At 44.2% G+C, this 27,349-nt stretch overlaps 1 protein-coding gene across 2 annotated transcripts in view; it reads left to right on the plus strand.

Annotated features, from left to right (window-relative positions):
• The window catches only part of ABHD2 (abhydrolase domain containing 2, acylglycerol lipase), a 102,137-nt gene that overhangs the window by 14,160 nt on the left and 60,628 nt on the right, over window positions 1–27,349 (plus strand). Inside the window, exons 2-3 of one of the 2 annotated variants that reach the window (XM_041751023.1) lie at window positions 10,608–10,708; window positions 13,093–13,292. In XM_041751023.1, the coding sequence (XP_041606957.1) occupies window positions 13,099–13,292 (194 nt within the window). In that variant the 5' untranslated portion in view covers window positions 10,608–10,708; window positions 13,093–13,098. The remainder of the gene's footprint in view (window positions 1–10,607; window positions 10,709–13,092; window positions 13,293–27,349) is intronic. The other variant, XM_041751024.1, reaches the window with a different exon arrangement.

A 27,349-nucleotide genomic window follows, 5' to 3' on the forward strand; every position in this document is an offset into this window, starting at 1 on the left:
GAATCTGAACTCAAACGCAGGTCCTCAGATTCTAAAAGCTCTTGTTCATTTATGAACAACATGGGCTCCATGAAGCTAGGGTAAGCTTCAAAATCCTCAGAGAGGGCAAGTGATCTACCCAGAGTTGCACAGCACAGCACATTTTGAGAAGAGAAGCCACCGGTGTGGAGACACAAATGGGATCCCTTCCCTCTTCTCACAGCCAGAATCCTGCACCTCTGGGTCTTTCCACTTGGGTTGTGACCCAGAAGCTGGGGACGGGGCTCTGTTGAGTGCCCAGAATCAGCAGAACTGATGGCAGATGCTAGGCAGGGCCTCCATGGAGGCCCAGTGCTGGACCTGGCTTGTTTAGTACCAGGTGGTGACTATCTCACACTACCCTTCCTTTCATTCTTAGCCCAAGGACCCGAGTGTGAATCAGTCCTTCCTATTTAGCTAGTGGATTTTATCTTCTAAGACTTGGGCACTTGTCACAATGGAATCCATGTGACCTTTAAGCCTGCTGTTCTAAGCTGGCATGAGATCCTGTTTCTACTCACAGCGTCTGAGGTATGTATAAAACAGAAATAAGTAAAACGTTCCTTAAAAAGCCATGCACAAAAAAATAAATAAATAAAAATAAAATAAAATAAAAATAAAAATAAAAATAAAAAGCCATGCACATTGTATACCCTTGCCTCTAGAACCTTCTCAGTCTTGGAAGGGCAAGGGGCCCAGAACCTTTCCTGCTTTCTAAGCCTGTGTTAAAGGGTCTGGTGGCTGAGCCCCGAGAGGAGCTCTTGCTTCCACAAGTGACAGAATTTATCATCAGAGAGCCACAGAGCCAGGAGGACCTAGAGAACTGGTGAGCTAGCCCTGTGGGCAGAGTCTCTCTCCTTTGGGAAGGAGGCAAGGGGCTTGACCTGTTGGTTAGGTCTTCTCACACATCTACTTCTTGACACTAGCTGCCTGGGTGAAGGGCAAATGCCAGAGCTATAGTGGGCTGCAGGTGTCAATGCTTTTGTGGTGGGGTGTGCACACTGGCTGTCTTAGCCAGGTCACTGTGCTCTGCTCTGGCGCTGGGGGCCTTGGGAAACCAGAATGCTCAAAAATGGAGATTCCCAGTTACATTTATTTCTCTCTTTCTGGGTAGCTGTAAGTCTCCTGTTTTAGCTCTGAGTGACACTTGCCTCTTTGCTTTAGTGAGTTCCATGGGGTCCGTGGTTCTTTAGTCAAGGGCTGTGCCAGGCACAAACTACATCTTGCCTCTAGCCACTTCCTCTAGTTTCCTCCTTCTGGCAGTTTGTTTGCAGACTCAGAAGACTGAATGAGATCTGAACTGTTCCTAGGACAGGCCCAGGAAATTTCTTTAGTGCAGTAAATCTAGAGAGGCTCTTCTCTTCAGTTGTACCCTTCCCTTAAATATTCCAGCAAACTGAGTGCTTAGGTTTCTTAGGTTCTAGTAAACTGAGATGCTTTTGATATTAGAGTTTAATTACAGTATAAGGTTTTTTTTGTTTTGCTTTTTAAGTAGGCTCCATGCCTAGGAGGGAGCCCAGCGCAGGGCTTGAACTCACAACCCTGAGATCAAGACCTGAGTTGAGATCAAGAGTCAGACGCTTAACTGACTGAGCCACCGAGGCACCCTACAGTATAGGGTTTTGTTTTGTTTTTTTAATATGTTAAATATTTATTCATGAAAGACACACAGAAAGAGGCAGAGGCATAGGCAGAGGGAGAAGCAGGTTCCCAGGGAGGAGCCCTATGCAGGACTCAATCCCACCACCCCGGGATCAGGACCTGAGCCGAAGGCAGACGCTCAACCACTGAGCCACCCAGGTGCCCCCAGTCTAGGGGCCTTAACACATGTGCACAGCTATAAAATATCTTCATTAAAGTGCCTGTCTTTTTAGAAAAGTCTAGGATTTCCACAGAGGAAACACCTGGCTTATGATTTTTTGTTTGTTCTCAGGTAAGGATTGAATGGTCTCTCTGTGATAGTGAGAACAACTTTGCTTGTGATTTTACTGAGTGCTTTACCCATTTGTCCTCCAGTGAGAGTACAGCAGGGATGCTTGCTCATGGGAGAAGCCAGCTTCCTTTCTGTATTTGAAGAAGAGCCTGTAAAAGTACTCAGTTAAATGTGCGTGCTTAACGGTGACTCAATCTCCAGATATTTTTAGGTCAGTGATTTTCTTTTGGGAAAACTCGTGGGTTAGTAGCCATTCCTGACATTTAAATGTGAGGTTCACATTTCTCTCATAGGGTAACTTTCCTCTTACTAGGAACTTGTAGGACATCTTCCAAAATTTCAGCAGGTTGAGTGCGACCTTATGACTTTGTGGAAGAAGATGGTTAAAATTAACAGTTACCACATGAGTGAGTTCACACAAAGGCAATTTCAGGGCCTGAATTGTGGCCTACTGAGAATAATGTTCATATCAATGTGTTTAGTTCTCTGTTGATCCACCCCTTCTCTTTCCCAAATTGTGTGTGACTTCGGACGGTCCTTTCATTTTGTGGCACCTGATTTGGGAAAGATGTTGCACGAGATTGCCGAGGGGCTTCCTCCTTCCTTGCAGCCAGCCAGTCTGGTTTGCTGAATGAGATCTAGTCTAGATCTAGTCATCAGTGCTCAGTATTCAAAAATAAATACACTTCTCGTGGCATCTGTTGGAAATAGGATTGGCCCTGCCATTGCCAGTGCTCTCCATCACTTTGGATTTGAGGTAGTTACTCTGAGGACAGCTCCAACAGAACTAACTCTCCTTGGAGAGAATAGGCAGGCCTGGCCCAGCCTGCATATGCCAAGAGTGGTTCTGTGCTGGCAGAGAGGCTCACCCAGGGCATCAAAACCTCACTGTGAGTGAGAGCAGGGCCGGAGTCAGCCCAGGTTGCCAGAAGGGCATGGTTCTGGGTAGCCCAGGATGTACCTTGGCTCCTTACAGCAATGCCTCTGACACCATTCCAGCCCCATGGCAGTAAGAGTGGATGGCTGGGCTTTCTCCTACCTCTGGACTTGCTTCTCTCCTGCTGTGGAGTTGTTTTTTTATTTTATTTTTATTTTTATTTTATTTTATTTTATTTTTTCCTCTAACTACTCTGACTTGTTTAGTTAAATGGCAGATACAGTGGAGGAGAAACTGGCCCTCTTCCTCCCTGCTTTCTCCTCAAAGCTGTCATGTGGCCTCCATCTAGAGTCGATTATGTTTTGTCTAAGCTGCCATCAACAAGGCTAATGGACTGGGGTGACATGAGGTTTTTGTTGTCAGTATGCTTGGCCTTCTGCTATCCTTCTCTTGACACAACACTACTCACAGGGCAGTTTTGAGGAGCAGAGTCTGCCAGAGGCTCCCAGTGCCGGCCTAGGGTTTTATTTCAGGGCGTTGAAGAGGTTAGTCAGCAAAGCCACGCCAAGCAAGAGTAGGTTTACCTGCAGGAAGGGAGTGTGTGAGGGGACAGGCCTTCTTGGGAAGAGAGGGACCCCCAGCAGGAGAGAGAGGAGAGGGCTCCAGGTTGTGCACTGCCAGAACCCCCTTTAGCACAGAAACAAGAACACCTGTTGGAGCTGTTACAGAACGTGATGAAGAACACATACTATCCAGTGATTCATTAAGTTGAACATGGTTCCATGTTAGAAGAATAAAGAATAAAGTGACTCTTGGGGTTAATTGCAGACTTGTTGGAGGAAGTCCAACCAGTCGGCCAGCCAGTTCCTTCACTGTCGGTGAGGTCTCTTTGTCAGGTAGGAAAGAGTATCTCTTGGGATCACTTCTGCCAGATGTGGGAGTTTACTAAGGAAAACTGGAGGAGAGGTTAGCAGTAGTGATGGTACAGCTGATATTTGGAAGCACTTACCATATGCCAGGATTGTTGTAAAATACCATCTCTGTATCAACACCTTTAGATGAGGGCGAAGGACAAGATCTGTAACTGGTGGGGCCGGGATTTGACCCTGGGCTATCTCATTGCAGAGCCTCGACCTAAACGAAATCCACATCCAACCAGAGTGGAAGAGGAAGAGAGGAAATCTTTAGGAGTTTGGTTCGGTTTGGTTTTCCTTAAGAGGTATTTATCAGGGGACCCACAGAATTATTGGAGCTTGTTCTAATATGTCAGGTCCTGTTGAGTTGCCAGGGAGGGAGACACCCCCTCCCCAAATGTCTCCATCTCAAGGCTTCCATAAGTCACTGGTACAAGGAGAGGAAAGGGTGGTCTGACAGCCGAATCAAAGAGGCAGAGAAGCCAAGCCAATAAATATTTGTGCACAGAATACCATTTATATTGTGTTAATAAGTAGCCTGTGAATGTTCATGTCAGTTAGCTGATTTGGGTCTGAATTGATTGGAGCTTGTCTGGGTAAGGAGGACGTGGCAAAGGGTATCTTTGACCTGTAAGGACAGAATCAGACGACTACGGAGTCACGGGAGGTAATTTGGGCATATTCTCTCACAGTTCTGAGTAATTCTGAAATCAAGGTGTCGCCAAGGTGGGTTCCTCCCTGAGGGCTCTGAGGAACAGTCTGTTCTGTGTTCCTAATTTCTCTTGATTGCCAGCAATCCTTGGCATTCCTCATCTCAGCGATGGCTTGCACTAGTCTCTGCTTCCACCTTTAAAAGGTCTCTGCACGTCTGTGTCTCTGTGTCCAAACTTCGCAGTCCTGACAAGGACACCAGTCATGGGGTCAGGGCCAACTCTAATCAGCGTGGCCCCGTCTTACCTTAATTACACCTGCCAAGGACCCAGTTTCCGAAGGAAGCCATGTTCACAGGTCCCAGGCAAACATGAATTTTGGGGGGAACACTGTGCATCCCACTTCACCCTGTAATGTGTTGTCTGTGTTTGAGCTCTCTACCTGGTTTTTTTCTTTCTTTCCTCACTGTAAGTTTTGTACCGTCAGTGAACATTAATATTCTGAGGCTGAAATCATGGCTCACCCATGCAGGTAGAAGGAATATGACAGAATTTTTGGCATAAATGTCACAGCTAAGAAGGCATAACTGTTTGCCTTATTTGAAGGAAGAACAAAGGCCATGAAGGTAGTCGTTCTTGGGAGTTTTGTTGTTAATAGTCCACAAAGTAAGCTGGCAGACAGGGCTGTCTCTTGTTACAGGGCACAGAGTTTTTCCTGTGCTCTTTAGCCAAGGACTGCAATTCTATCCCTAGAATCTCGGAAATTCTGAGCTGTCGGAGACCTTTGGCATCATCTACTTCTAACCTAATCTGCTCACTTTAGGGCTGAGGTCTTTAGGGCTCAGAAAGGTTATGGGACTTGACTTATTCATGGTCCCTGGCTAGGCAGGAGCAGAGCAGGCACTAGGACCCAGGTCTCAGAACCCCAAGGCTGGAGCTTCTCCCAGCCCTGGGGCCCCCATCTCTCCAGGCATCTGTGTCTCCATCTCAAAATAACACCCTGAGCCAAGGGAGAGCGAAGAGAAGCCCTGGCCTTTGCACTGGTGGAAAGACTGCGCAAGCACGTCATAGAGACTGAGACACGACCTAAAGTTCCGTTACAGTTGGGCATTTGGGGACCCCTTGTATGTTGGGTTTCCTTGTTAACGTAGAGACTGCACACAGAATTTTATTTCACTGGTCTTATAAAATGACCAGTAGGAGCAGGAGAGGTGTGTGGCTCTCTGGCTGAGGAAAGACTGGATCAGGTATGCAGTAAGCCCAGTCCTTCCTTGGGTTGGAGATGGAGGTGGGGTGTGGTGGGGTGGGGTGGAGTGGGATGATGCTTCAGCCCCCAGGCTGGTCTGTATGGCCTTTTCCCCACCGGAGCTCCTTGATGTTCATGGTAACCCGATTTTGCCAGCCCAGGAAAGGGAGGGGGGGCACACGAAATAGTACAATGGCAGCTTATTTTGTTATGTCTGGAACAAGTTCAGAATATTAATATTTTGTGGCAGGTCGAACTTGGAAGGAGAGAACGCCATAAAATAAAATGTAGCAAGATAAGTTAAAATCAATGTCAAGAGTTTTGTTCTGAAATTGCCAGTTGATTAATGCCGGGTTGTTTTTTTTTTTTTTTTTTTAAAGTTTATTTATTCATGAAAGACACAGAGAGAGAGAGGCAGAGAGACAGGCAGAGGGAGAAGCAGGCTCCCTGCAGAGAGCCCGATGTAAGACTCAATTCCAGGACCCCAGGATCACAACCTGAGCCAAAGGCAGAAGCTCAATCACTGAGCCAACCAGGTGCCTCAATGCCTGGTTTTATACTTACACATATATGTATTTAATATATGTATTAAATATGTATTTGTGTATAATCTGTCTCATTGCAGAGCCTCGACCTCAAGTATATACTGTAAACACTCACATTCACACTTACACATATGTCTTCCAAATCCTATACTCAAGTCCCAGTTGTAGATCTAGCTACTACGTAAGTCCTTCTCTGATTAATTTTCCCTAGACAAAATTATTCTCATCCTCAAGTTTCTAAAGTATGGACAGCCATAAGATAAGCTTCTTTTTGAACCCTTGTGCAGTGCTGGTGGGAATGCAAAGTGGTGGAGCCACTGTGGAAAACAGTATGGATGTTCTACAAAAAGTTAAAAAATAGAGCTATTCTATGATCCACTAATCATGATACTGAGTATTTACCCCAAAATACAAAAACACCAATTCAAAAGGATACATGCACCCCTGTGTTTATCACAGCATTATTTGCAATAACCAAGATAAGGAAGCAGCCCAAGGGTCCATCAGTAGATGAATGAGTAAAGAACATGGAATATATATACATTCCATATATATGTGGAATGTTACTCAGCTATCAAAAAGAATGGAATCTGGCCATTTGCAATGGCATGGATGGAGCTATAGAGTATAGTGCTAAGCAAAATTTCAGAGAAAGACGAATTCCATATGACTACTCATGTGGAATTTAAGAAACAAAACAAATGAACAAAGGAGGAAAAGAGAGAGACAAACCAAGAAATAGACTCTTGACTGTAGAGCACACACTGATGGTTGACCAGCAGGGAAGTGGGTGGGTGGATGGGGAAAACAGGTAATGGGGTTGAAGAAGCACACTTGTCATGAGGAGCACTAAGTGATATATGGGAGTGTTGAATCCCTATGGTGTATACCGACACTAATGTTACACTGTATGTTAACTGAACCAAAATTAAAATAAAAATTTTTAAAAAGATTAGCTTATTTTCTCCCAGTTAAAATGAGAATTGTACTTCATTGCGGGCCAACACAATGTTTAACACAGTGCTAGGTGCACAGTAGGTTGCTGGGTCCTTGAGCCACTGGAGTTCAAGGGAAGTGACCCTGAGGACATGTAGTAGAACTGTCCTGCTTCTTGGGATGTCAGATTCAAGCCTTGGATCAAGGGTGCATATTTGGACCATAATAATTACAAATCTCTCATAGGATTCCCTTCACTGAACTGAATTCAATTTAAAACCCTTGGTGTTTTTTGAGGGTTGAGGAAATTAATTCTCTACTGCATTTGCTATTAAAAAAACGTTGTAGGAGGACATTGCCTATCACATCACTCAAGAGCCACTTATATAAAGTCCCACAGAGGGTGTTTTTTTTTTTTTTTTAATGATTCTCTGCCAGAAAAGCCCTCCTTCCCTTCCATATCTGTCATGCTTTCTGGGATAAGAGCACAGGACACGTTGTCTTTCTTTCCACTTTGGAGAACCAAGAGTTTGGGTTTCTCTTTTTACTCTTGTAGTCAGCAAGCTCAGGTCCATTCTAGGCTTACTCACATCTGTAATTGTTGTGTATGTGGACAGAGGTATTCTTCTTGTCTAGAGGTTTGTAACTCCTTCTTAGGTTTTGTTAGTTGCTATTTTAAGGCTTTTTTTCTATTTTCCTATTATTATTATGAATTTTTATTATTTTCTATTTTCCTATTATTATTATGAATTTTAGAAAAGAAAAAAAAGAAAAATTACCTGTACTCTAATGACCAAGTGATTGTAGCATCCAGAAAGATTTGAATATATAGTGTTTCCTTCTGTATCATTAGAAATTGCAGACAAGGGGTGCCTGGGCTCAGTCAGTTAAGCATCCAATTCTTGCTTTCAGCTCCGGGTGTGATCTCAGGGTCAAGCCTCACACTGGGCTCTGTACTTGATGAGTTTGCTTGTCCTTCTCACTCTGCTCTTCCCCCTGCTTACACACTCTCCTCTGTCTCTCAAATAAAAAAATATATATCTTTTTTTTTTAATTGTAGACTTGAAGACTCTAGATGTAACAATGGCTTAAACATGCAAGGGATTATTCAGTTCTGTAAAAGAAACCCGGAGGTAGTCAGTCTAAGTCTGACATGGTAGACCCATGAAATCATCAGGGGCCCCAGGCTTCTGTCTTTCCACTCTGCTGTCCTCTTAATGGGCTCCTCGAGCAACCTCAAGGTTACTTCATGGCCAAAGATGGCTCTGGGGTTGTAGCCACATCATCTGCATTCCAGGGATATGTGAAGGGAAAAAGGTAGAAGAAGAGTTTACCCCCTGCTTTTTAAGGAGGCTTCGGAGAAATCAGACCAGCACCTTCAGATTTGGCTAGAATTAAGTCACATGAACTCATCTACCTGCAAGGGCAGCTGGGATCTATAGTTTTTTCCAGCAAGGCAGGCCCATTTTACAGGTTTCTTAGTGGGAGGAAGGAGAGCCTTCCTTTTGGGAAGCAGTCAGCTATCTGCCACATTTCTGGGCTGTTCTACATGTGTATTATTGAAACCATCCCAGATAGTTTGTGGAAAAAGTCAAGGTGTAGATAAACGTCAAGGTGTGGATAAACAGTGTGAATAACAACAAAACGTATCACATCTTATGTACTGCTTTGTCTTTCCATAATTTTTCTGTGAATTTATTATTTATACATATACCGATTAGTGTATGCTTTGAATATTCAGTCAATACAGACTTATGCAGGGCCAGAGGGATCTTAACACAGGTTTCTCCAAGGGTCACATATTTTGATGCCCATAGGAACCACTACAGCACCATGGGTGATTAAGCAGGTGATGGGGGGGTGGTCAGTGTTGTGGACCGTATGGAGTGGTGGGGACCGTGACAACACAGAGATCACAGGTCCTGTCTGGAGGGGCAGCCACCTTTCAGCTCCATCCATTTTGCCAGATGAGAACCAAGCTTGGTGTTGCCAACTCTTATGATTTTTTTTTTCAAGAAAAACCAGAAGTTTGAATTTTTATTTGAAGTTCCCCGGTATTTATAACTTGCCGGCTAAAAAAACAAAAACAAAAACTTGCCGGCTAAAAAACAAAAACAAAAACTTACCGGCTAATAACCTTAATTGTTTAAAATGCTAGCCACATGCAGTGCCATCCCCATGGGCTGCTGATTTAGGATCTTTGGTCTGTTCGATCCTTGTCTAGCCAGCAGCTGAACCCTGGAAAGGTCAGGTGCCTTGTGATGTGGCTAGAGACTTTGCTCTTTAGTCCCCACCTCAACAAAGCCTGGTCCTCTGTGGCGAATTGGTCTCAGAATATGAAGAAATAATAAAAATTTGAGGTTGAGCATGACTACTCTGAGGGTTAATTGAGTCTCCCTTTCAAGTGGCTTTCATTTCCTTTTGAAGTCATTTTGATGTTGTGGAATCAGAGAACACTGGGCTCGAATTCCAGCTCTGCTCTTACCACTGTTGACTTTGGGCAAGCCTCTGGTGTGTCCTCTATGTCTTTTGTCCCATCCATTTTCTTTCTTGCCTGCTTCTCTTTCTCTCTCTTTACTTTCCTTTTTACAGTGTGGTGGTGAAGAGGAGGGCTCCTAGAACCTGAATGAATCCTGGTTTCTCCACCTACTAGCTAGGTGGCCTTGGGCAAGTTACTCAAACTTCTTATGCCTCAATTTCCTCGTCTGTGAAATAGGGATAATAATAGTACCTGCTCCATAGGGTGCAGTAAGGCTGGCATATGTAAAGTACCCGGGACGGGGCTTGGTGCATAGGTAGCACTGTATAAACACTGGCTGTCCTCTCTGCCCTCACCCTTCTCTTTTCTGCTTGGAAGTGAAGCATTTGCAGCTCAGTGGGCCCAGCTCTGGGTCCCCACCCACAGAGAGCACTTTTAACTCCTGACACTCCTCCACAGCCAGTCCCCAGCCCCATCAAGACCTGGCAGGCTGTGTAGCTTCCCATTCCATGCCTTCAGCACTGTTCTGCTTCTGGTCCTGGGCCTCTGAGCCCATCCGTGTTCATATCCTCTTCTCTCAGCTCACATTTCCACATTTCGTTCTGTCGCTGCTGTGTGTTTGGGAGACAAGGGATGAGTCAACCCACTGCTGCCTTGACCTCAGGCCTTGCTAATAAGTTATTTCCTTGGTCACCCAGATGCTACCTCTCAGGCATTTCTGAAGATGACGTTATAAGATATAGCATGAAAGCCATATGGGTTTGCTTTAGCCAGAATCCTGGATAACTCATCCTGGAAACCAGAGAGACTGTCAGTTTGTGGCTCCACAAAGAAGTCCCCCAGCAGGTTTGTTCAAATGGCCAAGCAGCCAAGAGTGTGACACACGTGTTAATTAAAGAAATGGTCTTTCTCCCCAAAGACTTGAAATGAAGAGACTTGGATGGTGCTTTTATTTTAATTAAATTGCTTCTTTCTCATCCTTTAGAATGTGACCATCTAATCTTTTCAGCTTTTAGGTTAATTTGAATAAGAGATCTGACCTGAGTGGCCCAGCTGTACAACTCTTCAAGGATAGTTCATATTTGCAGTAGAGAGGAACCAGGGACATAGGTATGTATGGTTCAGACTTTTTGTTTGTTTGTTTCTCTTCTTCATTTCCCCTTATGTTACTAAGTAGGGAGAGGAAGTGGGAAGGGAGGGACTTATTTTTTTAATTCAATTAAGTTACACTGATTGATGAACAAAGAAACTGGTAAAGCCACCTGCTGCATTTCTCTGTTCTCTTTCCACTAAAGGGGACAGGAAAGAGCGTGTTACCAGCACCATGTCAGAGAAACTTTGGAACTCCTGCTGGATCTTATTTGGGACCTTTCATTCACTAGACTTAAAAATCCATATTAATGAACAGTAAGCTCTTGGATATTTGTCTCCTGCTGGCTTGACTGCCTTAGGTGGCAGGGCTCCCACCTATAGCACACTTTGTGGTGTTGTGTGCATTTTTAGGCCACACATCCCTTGGAGAACCTGATTAAATCTGCAGATTGTCAATCTCAGGGTTGTGAGATCAAGCCCCGAGTCAGGCTCCAGGCTCAGCAAGGAGTGTGCTTGAGATTCTCTCCCTCTGACCCTCCCCAGAGCACATGCTTGCACTCTCTCTCTCTCTGTCTCTCTCTCAAATAAATAAAACTTTAAATCCACAGATCCTTACCACAGAAAACCACATATAAACCTTCACATATAATTTCAGGGGGTTCCTGGACCCTAGAATCCTATAGGGAACCCACAGACCCCAAGTTAAGAATCCTTTTTTAGGGGTTTATAAAGAGCCAGCCTTTAAGGGACAATGGTCCTAGGAATGAGATTATACATCTCCTAAAGTTAGGTTTTTAAGGCAACTCTAAGGTGATAAAGGTTCAACGGTTGATGCAGCTGGAAGGTTTTTTTTTTTTTTTTTTTTAAGATTTTTATTTATTTATTCAAGAGAGAGAGGCAGAGACACAGGCAGAGGGAGAAGCAGGCTCCATGCAGGGAGTCCAACGTGGGACTCCATCCCAGGACTCCAGGACCACACCCTGGGCCGAAGGCAGGCGCTAAACCGATGAGCCACCCAGGGATTCCCTGGAAGTATATTTTGATTCAAAATCATATTGGATACATTTTTCTAAGTTATTTTCTTGTTCTGATGGTGGAAGGCTAGTTGAGTCCTGAACTATGATGGCCTTTCCTCACTGAGTTGGAACACCACACCTGCCAGAGGTCATCAGCTGTGTGTTCAGGTCCTGTGTTTGCCAACATCACCCTGACTTTAGAAAAGGGTCTCTCAGGCCTCTTTGGCCTCATTGTAGATCTCTGGAGAGTTCATTCGGTCATGCCCCACACACATTTTCGGGAGATTGTTTGGTCTTGCCCGTTCTGTCTGCACTGTTGGCCACCAGAGTCCTCGTGCTGACTGTTTTTAGCAGAGGCTACTTGACACCATTCCAGGGAAGCTGTTGCCATGGCTACCTTGGCTGTGAGTTATCAGCTCGTGGTTTCCCTGATTTTTAAGGTAACAGCTAATGTTCTGTTTTCCTGCCAAGGAGCAAAGAAAAGACTGGATTTTTGTTGCTGTTGTTGATGTTTCATTTTATGTATTTGGAGGGGATGTGTGTGTGTGTGTGTGTGTGTGTGTGTGTGTGTTGTATACAAGATAAAGCTACCTTAAAATTTAAAATATTAGGAGAGCTTGAGGAAAAGCCAGACCTGCATACACATTTCCTGCACTCCCAGTTTTTAATTTTGGTCTGGATTTTGGACTAATGGCTATCATCAGGTACCTTCAATGGGGAAAGAAATAAGTGGAGTTCTGTTTCACTCTGCCTGAAACCCCCAGGCTCAAGGATCACTGCCCCCCTGGACCAAGTCCAGACTTGATTCCAGCTCTACAACCCCTACCCCCACTCCCCATAGCCCAGGAGCAGATGGCAGTCAGGCCCAAGTTGTTTTGTCTCCTCTTGCTCTAAAAGTAGGGGGTGGGGCCAGCAGGCCAGACCATCGTACCTGTGAACAGTAATCTTCCCTCCCATATCTCTGTCCCAGACTGTAAACATGATGCCTTACACACACCTGGTGCAGAGCCATTCAAGGCTGCCTGCTTGTGGAATTCCGTGTGCCACCTCCAGTCCAGCTGGAGCCTCTTTGGCTGGACTTCTTTCTCCTGCTCCCAAAGGATGCTATTCTCAGCATTTTCTAATTTGCTTATCTTAGAAGTACTCATTAGATTTAAAAAAAAACAAAAACAAAAACAACTTAAACAGTTTATCAGTGCTCAAGACTGTGATTTGGGTTCATGCCAGTTCATTGGTGACTTAAAAGCCTTGATGGCAATTGCCCTGAGTGGCCCTATGGACATATCTGGATTGTGACATGTCATCGCTAGCTTTGCCTCTTAGTGTGGTGGGCTCCACCCCTCCTCACTGTGCTCCTAACTCTGTGTGTGTGCTTCTGCTCCCTAGATCAAGATGAATGCCATGCTAGAGACCCCCGAGCTCCCGGCCGTGTTTGATGGGGTGAAGCTGGCTGCAGTGGCTGCCGTGTTGTATGTGATCGTCCGGTGTTTGAATCTGAAGAGCCCCACAGCCCCACCTGACCTCTACTTCCAGGACTCGGGGCTCTCGCGTTTTCTGCTCAAGTCCTGTCCTCTTCTGACCAAAGAGTGAGTAGATCGCACACCCCACTGTATGCCCAACCGCTGATCTGTTTGGCTAGTACAGTGTTCAAAGAAGAATCGTCTCATGTTGTGTCCTTATGGCATCCATGTAAAGTAGTGTCATTAGTGTTAAAATAGCCACGGTCTCAATACAAACCTGGTGTTTGAATCCTGGAGGACAGGGGACAGGGTCAGCTTTTTTTTTGCCTGGAAATATCCCTTTCTCCACACTGTGGTGTCAGCATCCATGATAAGGGCTTTGCAGAATGCAGTAGTCATTTTTAGGGAGATACAGAAAACTTGGATAGTATTCTAGGCCTTTATCAAGTACGCTGTTGCCAGTCCTAGGATGGAGGAACCATTTACCTAAAATAATTAATAAACAAAAAAAAGCACAGATTGACTGGTTGGGTACTCTCCATCTGCATTATTGAAAAATCTACTGAATATCGTCTAAGAGAATATTTGCATTGTGAATAAACCGGGGTTTCCCTATGTCAGCCCCAGGACTATATTTTGGAGGTGGCAAGGGTGCCTCCTGTTTCTGCGAGGGGAAACATAGTGGCAAAGTAACAGGAATCTGCATTCCCTGTCATCCCCTATTTTCAAGAGGTGCGTGGTTAAATTTTGCCCCTCTTGATGTCCTCTGAATAACTCTGTCTTCCTTCAGGGCTCTGGTCAAGCCTGGAGCATGAAACATTCTCTGCTCTCCTGGGTCTGAATTCCTTTATCCTCGCTCATTATTGCTGATTCACTGTTATGCTTCTTCAAACTGATACCATTCGGCCAAGCGTGCCTTAAAAGGGGAGCTGCTTATAGAGCTGTCTTACTACACTGTGTCCCCTCAGCACGAGGACTAAACTCAGTGAAGTTTCTAACACTCGGTAGATAGTAGTGGGAGCTTCACCCCTCTCCTGATAGAATCTTTCACCCTCTCTGGAGTTGAGGACAATTGGGTAAATGATTTTCTTCTAAGAGTGGACAAGTGAGCAGCTGACACATCTGAGAGTTTGGGTTCTTGCTTTGTCTTGTGCAATTGTCTAGTTGATTTTTATATGCTCTCAGCCAAGGGCAAAGAGCTGCCATTGTGAGCTTTGGGTGTTTGCAGTGTTTGCATGGACTTTTCTCACTTTTAACAGTGATGCCAGGACCCAAAAGTTACTATCACCTAAGAGTGACCTATAACTCAGTCACGTTGCCTAATACTTGTGTTGAGTGCCACATACAGTATAAATGTCATCCTGTTGACTTTGGAGGGGGCTTCACATCACTGTGGGAGCAGAGTAACCCCACAACTGGGTACTAGACAAGGCAATCTTATTCAGCAGTGTATGCAGTGAAAAAGCGTCTCCTCTAGCAGGTGTGCACAAAATCTGTATGCTTTCTGCATCGGCCGGCATCGTTCTTCACCCCTGGATTTAGAGGATTCACCAGTCTGGTCTGACAAGTAACATTTGCACCTATTCTCGTTTTGAGTGGGACCCAGCTAGACTCAAGTCTCTCAGCCATCTCATTTTTAGAGAAAAAAACAAAAGTATTAAGTCAATATGTAAGTGAATAATGTAGATGAATGTGAAGTTCTACCCAGCATTGGTTCCTGAGTAACCAGAAGAAGCCACAGAAAAGCTACTATTGTCTAGGCTTCAGAAAGACATCATGGATCACTTGATCCTGTACTAATTGTTCAAAGTAAAAAAAAAAAAAAAAAAAGTTCATCATGGCAGGTTTTTACCTCTTTTCATATGAATTTCGTTTAAAAAAAAAATTAAGACCAACTGTTCTCTTTCCCATTTTCCCCCCTGGCACATACCCTCTCTGAGCTTTAGGTGCTGGTGTGGCATTATGTGACTCTGTTGAGATGGCCCTGCCCACTCTTCTGGTGTGGAAGTGTGTCCTGGCCACAGATCTCCTTGTACCTCATGGCAGTGTCTACCACTGTACTACCCTTGTCATTAACCCGTCGCCTGATCTATCCTAGTAAAACCCAAATTAGGAAAGAGTGGAGATCAGCCTCAGTTACTTAGCTATGTCCCTATAGCAAAGGGACAAGTTCCCCAGAAACTGTTTCCTTCCAAGATCTGTCTCTTTGAGAATAAAACCAGCTTCCTTAGAGCATGTTGGCACATTAAACAGCTAAATTCCAAACATCCGAGCTCTCTGACTTGACCATAACAAATGATTAAAGAACAGAAGGATTCACTAACCTCCTTTTAGCCTCTATTTTAACTAACCTCTTATTTAAAAAAAAAAAAATTTTTTTTAAAGTAGCCTCCACACTGGAGCCTAACGCAGGGCTCAAGCTCATGACCCTGAGCTCAAGACCTGAGCTGAGATCAAGAGTCAGATGCTCAACCGACTGAACCACTCAGGTGCCCCAACTAACCTCTTATTTTTTATTTAGGTTCTAATTTTAGGAATAACTATATCCTGCACTTATGTAGCTTATCATGAGAATGTCTTTACAATACTGCCTTTTGTCCTCGTTCCTGCATTTTGAATTTGTTGAATGTCTCTCATAGACATTGTGCATTTAATCTTCTTTTTTTTTTAAGATTTTATTTATTTCTTTGAGATAGAAAGAGAGAGAGCAAGCACAAGCAGGGGGAGCAGCAGAGGGAGAGGGAGAAGCAGACTCCCCACTGAGCCAGGAGCCCGATGTGGGACTCAATCCCAGGACCCCGGGATCGTGACCTGAGCTGAAGGCAGCCACTTAACACACTGAGCCACCCAGGTGCCCCAGCATTTAATCTTTTTTTTTTTTTTTTGAAGATTTTATTTATTTATTCATGAGAGACACATAGAGAGAGGCAGAGACACAGGCAGAGACAGAAGCAGGCTCCATGCAGGGAGCCCGATGCGGGACTCGATCCTGGGTCCCCAGGATCACACCTTGGGCTAAAGGCGGTGCTAAACCGCTGAGCCACCGGGGCTGCCCGCTTTTAATCTTTTTAATGACTTTGACGTTAGACTCATTTTTCCTCTCATTTGAAGAAACTTCCCAGGAGCAGAGAGGGTAACTGAATCCAGTCTTGATCCCTCTCTTATCTGTGGGCAAGTGGACAGACTCTTCCCAGGGTACAGAGGAAAGAAGTGAGCAGAGAGCCTAAGGGGCCCGCCCGAGATGAGAGCCTTTAGCAGGACTGGCCCCAGAGTGGCCTTCGAATTCCCACGTGACCCTCTTTCTATTTTAATCCCTCTGTCAGAAGCCACTGTCCTTCATGTTCTTTCTCTGTGTCACATTTCTGTAACAGCCTCCATATATTTGAAGCTGAGGGCAGGAAACATGTCTGTTATGGGTAAAAGTGCTTCTCTTGAGACTTTGAAGATTTTTTTCCTAGAGGAAGCCTGTCTGCAGCCTTCACAAACAATTGTCTGGGCTAGAAAGTTCAGTTAACTGATTTACCACAAGCTAATGGTGTTACTCGGTAATCCTTACGGAAGGCAGGTTATTATGGTTATTATGACTTCTGTGTGGAATCAGAGCACATCCTCCTGCTGTTCTGGTAGAGAAAAAAAAGCTGATGAAAGGTGAAGATTGAAAGCATGTTATGAGAATGTTTTTTTCCTTTCTTTCAGCATTAAAGTTTACTTTTGAATCTGTTTTAAGCTAATCTAGCCAAAAATACATTAGAAATGCATCTTTTAATGTCTAGAGGAAAACTTTGCTTACATGGGATGATGTGTCTCTTGTTCACTTAGCAACAGATCAATATTTACCTAGTGATTCACTTTTTTTTTATTCGCCAGAACTGTTTGCTTTCAGTAGAACAAGCAGACTAAAGCTTGGTTCAGAGTTTTGAGAAAATCTACATGATGCTACAAATCTCCACTTTTTTTGTGAATTAAAAATTTAATGCATATTCATTTTCTAAAAAAAAAAAAAAAGGTAAAGCACATGAAAATCATCTATAGTTCTCCTACTTAGAGATATATCCCATTATTACTTGGGTGAATATCCCTGTGGGTTTTTTTTTCTTTTGCAGATACTTCCCCCACCTCCCAAAATCAGGGATCTATATAGTGTTGGGTGGCCTGCTTTAATACTGAGTGTGCCATGGACATTTGCCTACGCTGCTATGTATGCTCTAACATTTTATTTTTAACAGCTGCAGAATTCTGTCAATCATTCAAATTTCCTAATGGCTGTTGGCAGCAGTGGTGTAGAGAAAAAGCCTTGAATTGAAATTTGGACTAGAATGGCAACCTACATCTTCTGCTTTTAAACTAGCCACAGAAACGTGGACCAGGTGACAGCCTGCCTGGTTCCTCCTGTGTAAAATGAAACAGGCAGCATTCCCATGATGCCTTTTAACACTAGCAACCAAGTCTAGTACCACTGTTGTCACTAAGCATCAGAGAAGTCCTCTTAGATGAAAGACCCAGGGGTGAGGGTCATGGCTACAGAGTAAGAACGAGAACCTGAGAGAAGGTTTTCTTGTGTATCTGCCTTCTCCTGATTGTTTCCACCCCTGCGTTCTATGTTGGGCTGGCACTAGCCCGCTTGGACTTTTGTTTTCATAAGAACACTTTTTTCCCCAGTCTTTTTTGTGCATTCATGTTTATTATTTAACAAAATTGACTGATACCATACAAACTGTTCAGCAACTTGAAAATTTCAACTAGAAACATACTGCATAAAAAATTCCATCGAGAACTTAAATTTAATGCCATTTCATCATATAAAGCATCATAACATATTTAACTAGTTTCCTATTTTATAAGGCAGTTGTTTTTCCCTTTTTATATCTTTGTAATTATAACCATTGCTGTGGTGGATACATATTTGGATCTGATTGCTTCCTGAATTCTTGTTAATCTATCTGCTATATAAAAAGATGTGCTCTGTTTAAGGAATTTTACATAAATTGCCAAACTGTCTTCTGGGGGAGTTTTCACAGGTTATAATCTCAGCAACATTGCTGGTTTCTCTTTTCTTCATATTTTTGCCTCTGTTTCATCATCTGCAAAACAGGAATAATAATAATAATATAACAATAAAATTCTTTCCCACTTCCTAGGCTTGTTAGGAAAACTGATTGCAATAGTATTTGAAAATGGTTTATTTAAAGAATTAGAAGCTTGAAGTTCCAAGGTCCTGGTGGAGAATTTTCCAATAACCTGCTATTCTGTGTCTTACTGCGTCTTCCTTCAGCCTATCCTGGAGTTGCTGATTCTCTCCCCTGTCCCGCCTCACTGATTTCTTATGTGCTAGACATCCAGCCAATCGCTTTACATTCAGTACAAATACAAGAGTCTGAACTCAAGTCAGCTTATGCAGTTGCATCTCTTATTTATCTATTTTATCCTGAAAGCTCCACATGCCTTATTAGTTGTAAATAGCATCTCTCCCTCCCAGATCTTCCAGCCTGCTCTGTGTAAGGCCCAGAAAAACCCAGGGGGGTTACATCAAGGAGGGGGATGGGGCATTCCCTTTCTTTATGTGCTCTAAATAGAAAGGTATTTTAAGCTATCATTTACCTATAGTACAATGAACAAACCTTAAGTATACAGTTCAGGACCTTTTGCATATGTATCCACCTGTGTAACTCCCACTCCCTTGGGCTTTCACATGAGTGCCCTGAGTCACATCCTTGCCTCAGCCCCACCCATGTGTCACAATACCACTTGAACTGGCTTCCTCAAGCACACCAGCACCCTATACATGCTGCAGGGTAACCCCAACCTACCTGTGTGCCTCATCACCTCACATTCTCCCATTGCCCATTGAGTGCCTGTCTCCTGAGCTCCTGCCCTGGGCTATTCCCATATCTCCTCCTTTCTCTCTCCACCAAAGTGCTTCTTACCCTGTAAGAAAACCTTAGCATCTGTTCTGAGAAACTTTCCCCGATTTCTCCCCACTCCTCTTCAGTCAGAATGAGCCCCTCTTCCTTCTTCCTGCCTGTGTGTTTCCTCAGCATGTAGCTTTGGTGTCCATTTATCACATTCCACCTTGTTTTATGGGAATTCATATCTATCTCTTTTCTTTATCAATAAAGTAGGTGTATCCCAAATGCAGAGCCACATTCTTGATGAGACAGAACAGGATCCGTAGTGCTCCCAGATCTTCAGTATAATGCCATTCTGTCTTTTGTTTTCCTTCAACAGGCATAGGTCTGGGATGTTCCCATTTTTGTGAGTGCCCTGTGTGCTTGGGCAGGAGAAACCACACTTCTGCCTCCAGCTCACGCAACCAGCCCTGCCCAGGGGCACAGGCGCTCCAGGGAATTGACTGTATCTTGAGCTCTGATGGAATTTTATTTGGGGTGGGGAGTCACTTACCCTGTTTCTGAAAGACATGGATTGTTGTTTCAGTCTTAAATTAAAGCAGGGCAACTCCAGATATATGCCTAAAGGCAGCTTTCAGCCTCTACCCTTCTCTTGGGCCTTGTCAAAGTTTCCATCACCAAGCCCTGGTTTGGAAGTGAAGATAGGAAGCAGGTTCCCCATCTCTGGAAGCCTGCTGTTGAAATTTATATATTCCTTGTGGGAAGCCAGGCTTCTGGTTTTTCACTCATTAGCAAGCCTGTCTGTGTGGATCGTAGTCTAGCTAAAGATGAAGGTATTTAGGAGCGTGGTGGAGTGCTTAGCTAATAGACCAGCCTAGAAACAGACAGTTGAAGGGCTTTCACTGGGCATAAGAGACAACCAGGAGCCCCTTCAGGGTCTGGAGAGGGGAAGCAGTGTGATCAAAACCACAGCCACATGATTGTAGGCTCTTTCTTTCCTGGACTAAAACATAACAGCTTTCTTCTGCACCCAGCTGCCACCTGTACTCTTAAGACCTGGGTATTACTGTTCTCCGTGGGGTGTGAGGTATAGGAGACTTGGAGATGAAGGTGCCACCCATTCCAAACTGAGCTGAAAATCAAAAACCATAGCTGACGCTGCATGCATGGTGCCCTCTCTGTGCATTTCCTCTTTGAAGCTGCTTCAGATACTCGGGAAGAGAATGGCAGAGACACCATGACCTTTCCATAGACTGTTAATGGGTTTGTGATCTATGCTCTTCCCAGTTTCTTCTTTGCACTCACCAGAGTCCAAACTCCAAACAAGAATCTTGCTGAACTGTTGCGCTCATTATAATTAGTCCCCATGTTTGGTTTCCTGCCATGAGCCTTGGTTAACCAACATCTGAGGAGTTACTCCTCTGGTTCCATTGTTGGAGGTATTAAAGAAGGATTTTTTTTTTTTTTTGAGAGGGGCAGAGGGAGAGAGAGAATATTAAGAGGCTCCCATTGTGGAGCCCAACTCGGGGCTCGATTTCACCCCCCTGAGATCATGTACAACCTGAACCGAAATCAAGAGTCAGACACTTGGAACCAACTGAGACACCCAGGTACCCCAAAAAGGATTATTTCTAAAAACTTTTTCATTATAGAAAAAGAGGTACTTTCTAGAGGCACTTTTTTGTTGGTTTTTGCACAACTATGCTAATTATTTCTGAGACAGCAGAGCAGATCTGCTCTTGATTTTTCTCTCAAACGGTATCAGTTCCATCCCTCTTGCTTCTTACATCTTCTACTTCCTAACAGTAAATATTCATTTTTCTTTTATTCTCTCAATAAAAGCCTGATTCTATATATAAAAATACTGTATTTGTCACAGATGTTCAAGATACACAATTTTTGTGTACCAATGATGTATTAAATAATTAGAGGGGCACTTGGGTGGCTCAGTCATTTAAGAGTCTTGACTCTTGACTTTGGTTCAGATCATGATCTAAGGGTCATGACATTGAGCCTCACGTTGGGTTCCATGCTTAACAGGGAGTCTGCTTGAGATTCTCTCTCCCATTCCCTCCACCCCTCTCCCTGCTCAAGTATATTCTCACTCTCTCTCTCTAAAAGAGAGAGAGATATTTTAAATATCTAATATCTAATATTTTAAATATCTAATATGTTAATATTATTGAAATTTAAATATTTTAATATTTTAAATATCTAATAATAATTTTAATTAATATTAAAATATCAAATATTTTAAATTAATTAATTAATTAGAAGTACACTACAGAGAAAAGCACTAATTCAGAGCACTCTGATAGTGCAATATTGAGTTATTGGAGACCCTCCACTCCTCGCATTTTCCTTCCTTGCTTCCTCTTGTAAGGCTGCCCATTTGCAGCAGCAGTGCCAGAGGAGACATTAGGGTGAGGGGCTTGGGTACAGACAACTGATGTTTGCAGTCTTCAACAAGACACTGTGTAAACGCAGCTTCGCACACTCCCTTCCAGTCAGATTGCTTCCCCTTCTGGGAAATTCTGGAGCCAGAGCAGCTTATTTATAGTGAGTTCAAGTTGAGAAGAATTTCATTATTTGGGGCTTAAATTCCTCTTAATTCCCTCTTGTTCACAGACACATTCCAGATCAGATTTTGATCCTTTCCTCCTTGGCTGAACACTAGAGCTTTGTGCTTTTTATAGGATAAACTCCTAATTGCCAAGTGTCTTAATTCCACTGACCTAATGTTACCCATTTTAAGAACTGTGCAAGTATTTCCTTAGATACTTGTGGTGAGCCATTAACAATTGATAAGTCGATCTGTAGTGCTCCCAGTGCACTCCTTCTGTAGGCACCAAACCTTCAGAGCACACTCACCTGGAAATCTACATTGTAAAAGAACTCTTGAAGGATGAAATATTCAAAATCATCTTTACTGGGACCAATTATTGATGGTCAGCATGAATGAGGTTACGTTTTCAGACAACTTTGTCTTAAAATTGCTTGTGTTTCTAATGAAATGACCCAAACCCAAATTGTCAAGGTGAGAATCACTAAGCCCAGGACACTGTCTTCCATGCCTACGCTAACCAAACAACCCAGTTTTCCCAGAACTGATGGGTTGTAGAACATGGGGCTTTCAGTGCTAAAACCAGGGAAGTACCAAACAGGGGTGAGTTGGTCCCTCTGTCTGTTACTCACTGTCTTCTGCCCTCAGATAGTGAGGTTTTTATAAATGGGTATGCATTTAGGTGCAAGTAGTTAGTTCACCAGGATCCAGGTTTAATTTAACTCTCAAATGTTGCCCAACTGCACGGTCTCTGCCCTAGCAGGTCACCTGTCCAGCAGGAGGCCAGGAGGAAAGTGCTATCATCCTTGAGGCCCCTTGTATTGAATTAAGATGACCAGGCTGAGGCTATGGAGAAATTCTAAGCTGTTCTTTTTCTCTGCCCACTGCCTGCCTGGCACATCTCCCTTCATTATGACAGATAGTTCACTTGATACTATAGAACAATATCTAATTTTTATAACATTTTTAAGTGGGCTCCATGTGGAGCCCAATGTGAGTTTGAACTCACGACCCCAAGTTCAAGACCTGAGCCCAAATCAAGAGTCAGATGCTCAACCAACTGAGCCACGTAGGTGTCCCAGAACAGTGTCTACTTTACTGATACAGTATAATTAGGACAGTAACATGGACTCTTTTCTAGAGGGTGAGTGAGTGGGATCACTGCTTCCATGCAGCACTGTGGTGAAGAGCTGACTGCAGTTTGTCCTCATCTGAGGCACAAATGCAGGAAGTCTGCTCCTCCTCAGCAGCCTCAAGAATAACTTCCCTGCAGATGGAGTCTGTCCGGGGCACTGGGCCTTAGGATCACAATCTACCAGGTAGCAGAATATTCACTCAAGGAAGGAATTTTCTGGGGTTTCTAAAGGAGATCTGCCCCTCCATGAAGTCCTAGGAAACGAAGCTTTTACTGCTACAAAAAGATAATCCTTGATGAATTGATGTTTCATGTGATTGGATGCAGTGCCCTCCCTGTTGCCACCAGGGCCGTGTGCTCCTATGAACTGTTCATCTGCCCAGCATGGCTGCCTGTGGTGCGGTCTCGCCATGATCCACGGAAATGAGTCAGCTCTTGTGGCAGCTTTTGAACCACCCCAAACCTGTGCCCATGCCAGTTTCTAATCATGGAGTGAGGGCTCTAGGTCAGCCAAACAGCTTCCCTTCTGAGGTAACCATTAAAAGAAGCCATCACCCAGAGCATTTGGGAAGCCTTCTTGCCTGGAGGTCAGTGGTTGATCCAGAACTATCTGTGGCCTCCTGGGAAGGGAGAGATCCATGAGAAGCAGCAGGTTGTGTATTTTTCCACCTTTCTGCTGGCTACTAATGCCATTGCCACAACCAACCTGACATTTCTGTGACTTGTAGCACCAGCTGGCAAGACCCTGAACTGGTGTTTTCAGCCAGATCACAAAAGCTTGAAAACTAATTCCTTACTAATATGAACTGAGAAATTGTGTGTATGTGTGTGTGTATATATATATATATTTTTTTTTAATTTGAAATCTGCCAAGCCATAACAGTTGGGACTTCTCCTTCCTCAGCATTTCAATAAGGGAAATTCCTCTCAGTGAATAAATAGACCTCTATATTTTTTGAGTTTAGACAATTAATCTTTAGTACCCTGCTCTTCCAGTCTCTTCACATGTGGCCATCACACTCATCCCCTCTCATACACACATAATCCTTTTTCTCATATTTCCACCTTCCATGTCCATCAAAATCCTGTCCATCCCTCAAGGTTGCCTCATATGCTGGCTCTTCCCATAACTCTCCAGCCCTGACCCTGTGCTGTCCCTATGGCTCCTACCTGACGACAGGAAGAGAAACAATATCTTTCCATGTGTGTATTTCTTTTTGGATCAGCTCTATTCTGAGAGGCTTAAGGAGGATGACTGTCTTAAGATTTTCTGAATTCTCTATGGCTGCTATGTTGCACACACTCAGTGCACACTAATGTTTGTAGATACCTTTGGAAGGAACCCATGTGATGAAGTGTCAGAATGAACAATTCAGTTAAACACTAAAAGAATTTAGAGAAAAAGGGAGATAGTACTGTGGAGGCTTGGATGTTGAGGTTTTGAGTGACCCTGTGAGATGAGTTGTCTTGGATGAGTGGGGCGATATGGGTAAAGGTAGAGAGGTCAGTGTGAGCAAGAGCCAACACTTCTGATAGAAAACCAACTTTGCTCTCCAGGCCAGCACTTCTCATCTACCCACTTTTCTTTATTTGTCCTGTCAGCCTTCCAGCCAGCCTGCTTGGGTAAGGATTTGGCACATTTCCTCATTGTCACTGGTTTGCCCTGACCTCGAAGCCACTCTGCTCCTAGTCCCATGCCCCCAGATCCTCGAATCTTCATGTGGCTGGACTCAGACCAGCTCTCTTGTGATTCCTAAAGATCTTCTTGATGCTCTTTGTGTGGCCTTTGGACCTGCCACCCTTTCTGCCCTTTGCTCACTGTGCCCTTGGTTTTGTTTGCTTCTGTGCTCTAGCCCCATCACTGGCTTGGTCTCCACAGCTGCTTCCTGGCCAGTCCATTGCCAAGCCCCTATGTCAGGAGGTGGTGTAACAAGAGCTGTCTGATTATAGCAGAAAGCCCCGGTCTTTGGGAGAGAAAGAGGTCAGGATCACATGGGGGCTCAAATTTCCAGAAAGGAAGAGTTTGGATTTGATCCCATGAGCACTTGTGTCATTAGGAAAGAATGGGAATCAGTTAGGTGTGGTGGATAATGGAATGTCCTTGGGTGTTGGCAAAAAGGGCTGAATCACAGATAATGTTAAGGTTGCTGAACAGCAGAGAGAATAGATTGGTGAACAGAAATAGAGAAGTCACAGGGAAGCTGCTTTCTGAGAGAAAGTGGTTTAGTTTTGGACACTCTGTGGGATATGCAGGTGGGCAGGCAACAATGTGGCAGCAGAGCTCCGGTATGAGCTGAGGGCCAGGCTCCAGATCAGCTGCCAGCCCGGGATACGAAGGCAGAGAGCAGGAGAGAGACTGAGGATTGGTGGTCCATGGCAGGTTAGGGCAGGAGGAAGAGCCAGTGAAGGAGCCAGAGACAGGCAGTAAGACAGGTTCAGAGGAGAAGCAGGAGCCTTGAGTGTCATAGAAGCCAGAGAAGGAAGGCATCAACCACAAAAAGGAATGGTGAGGGCCAACCAGAGGCCTTTGAACTGCACCAGAATGACAAGGGGACTTTGAGGCTGACTGTTGCAAACGGTGAGGAAAGAAGTCAGCTTAGAGCCACCAAAGAAACTGGTGTGGGAACAGAGAGCTGAGGAAGGAAGGAGGAAGACAGGAAACTGATTGAATTGGCTGAGAAGACCAGACTGGATGAAATTTGTACCAGGATTGTGAAGGGGACGGCAGAGGTGCTCGGGGAGGGGAAGTTAGCCTCCCTAGACCCCGCCACGCCCAGGAGCCCTGACTCTTCTCCCCACTGGCTGGGTGACCCCACCTTACCAAGTTTCTACTTCCTCACTTGTAAAATGGGGGTTATAATACTTCATAGGTTTGGTATGAGGATAAGGAGAGACAGCATATGAAATGATTTATAGGATGCTGAGCGTGCGTAAGACTTCAGTAAGCATAGCTGCTATTATCAGAGCTATTTTTATTTTTTAAAGATTTATTTATTTTAGAGAAAGCACATGCACATGTGTGTGTACACGAATAGGGGTGGGGAAGGGCAGAGGCAGAGAGAGAATCCTCAGCAGACTCCCCATAGAGCAGAGAGCCCAACTCAGGGCTGGATCCCAAGACCCTGAGATCCCAAGACCCTGATCTGAGCTGAAATCAAGAATTGGACACTTAACCAACTGAGCCACTCAGGCACCCCTGGAGCTAATTTTATACTAATAATAGCTAGATTGGTGGTGAAAATGACAAAGGGCATAATATATGAGTTCATGCAAGTATACTTGAATATTGATGAGACTGCCATGGACAAGTGGGTATAGGATACACCTAGATAATTTTCATAAGATGAAATACTATCAGTAAACACCAAATAATGTTCAGCCTTGGTAACAATGAAATTTCTAAAAATGAAGTATTATTTGATACTCAGAGGAAAATCTGGCAATATTCTCATATTATTAGCATGAAATTAAGTTGGACACAGTATTAGTCAAGATAGGCTAATGTCTATCCTAAATCATTCCAGTGTCTTAAAACCACAAACACTTACTTCTCACTCATGCTACACCTTTACTTTGACTGGTGGGAGGGCTCTGCTGATTGTATTCTCACCAGGCCCCAGCCGATGGAGGTGTCACCTCAGCATGTACATCCATGGGCAGGAAAAGGAATGAGACAACTCACATGCTGGCTTTTAATGGCTGCTACCCAGAAGTGACACTGGGTCATTTTCATTTCCATTTCATTGGTTAAAGCAAGGTTCATGGCTAGGCCTAACTTCAGAAGACATACCCTGTGTCTGGGGTAGTGGTAGGGTGATGGTGATGGTGTCGGTGGAATAGCCACAAAAGTCACTGCCTCCTAAGCTGAACCTTCTCAATCTGCCTCTCCTCCTCATTCCATTGCTTCTACCTCCATCCCTTGTTTGGACTGACACCATAGCCTCATCTCTATTCTCTGCCCCTTCTAGTTCACCTCACAGGCTGCTAAAATATCCTCTGAAGCACAAATCTAAGCATGTCAGGGCCCCGCTTTAAGCTGCCTGTAGGGTGAGGTCCAGCATCAGCCTGGTTCTTTGTCCTTCTTGTGCCTCGTGTTCTAAACACATTGGGTCACCCTATGTTTCTCTCCTGCCTGGGTCTTAACACTTGCCAATCCTTCTACCTGAGGTCCTTCTACACCTTTGCACAGCCTCCTTATTTGAGAGCACACAGATAGCACCTCTGGGGGGGAAGCCTCCCTGGATGTACTCCTCCACACTCAGTCAGTGCTTCTCTTCTGTGTTGTCTTGTTGCTTATGGGACTTCCATAACAGAAGCACATTTGTGGGGCATCTGGGTGGCTCAGTGGTTGAGGGTCTGCCTTTGGCTCAGGTTGTGATCGCAGGGTCCTGGGATCAAGTCCCACATCAGGCTCCCCACGGGGAGCCTGCTTCTTCCTCTGCCTGTATCTCTGCCTCTCTCTGTGTCCCTCATGAATAAAAAAATAAAATCTTAAAAAAAATAAGCACATTCGTTTGCATTAAAATTTTTAATTAGTCTGCATCCCATGATAAATTGTGACCTAAGTTACTGTTCACAGCAGCAATAATAACAAAGACTGTCATTACTTGGGTGGCTACTGTCCCTTAGCTGGGAAGTT

This window comes from Vulpes lagopus, chromosome 4, assembly GCF_018345385.1.
Source record: "Vulpes lagopus strain Blue_001 chromosome 4, ASM1834538v1, whole genome shotgun sequence".
NCBI classification, from domain to species: Eukaryota; Metazoa; Chordata; class Mammalia; order Carnivora; family Canidae; genus Vulpes; species Vulpes lagopus.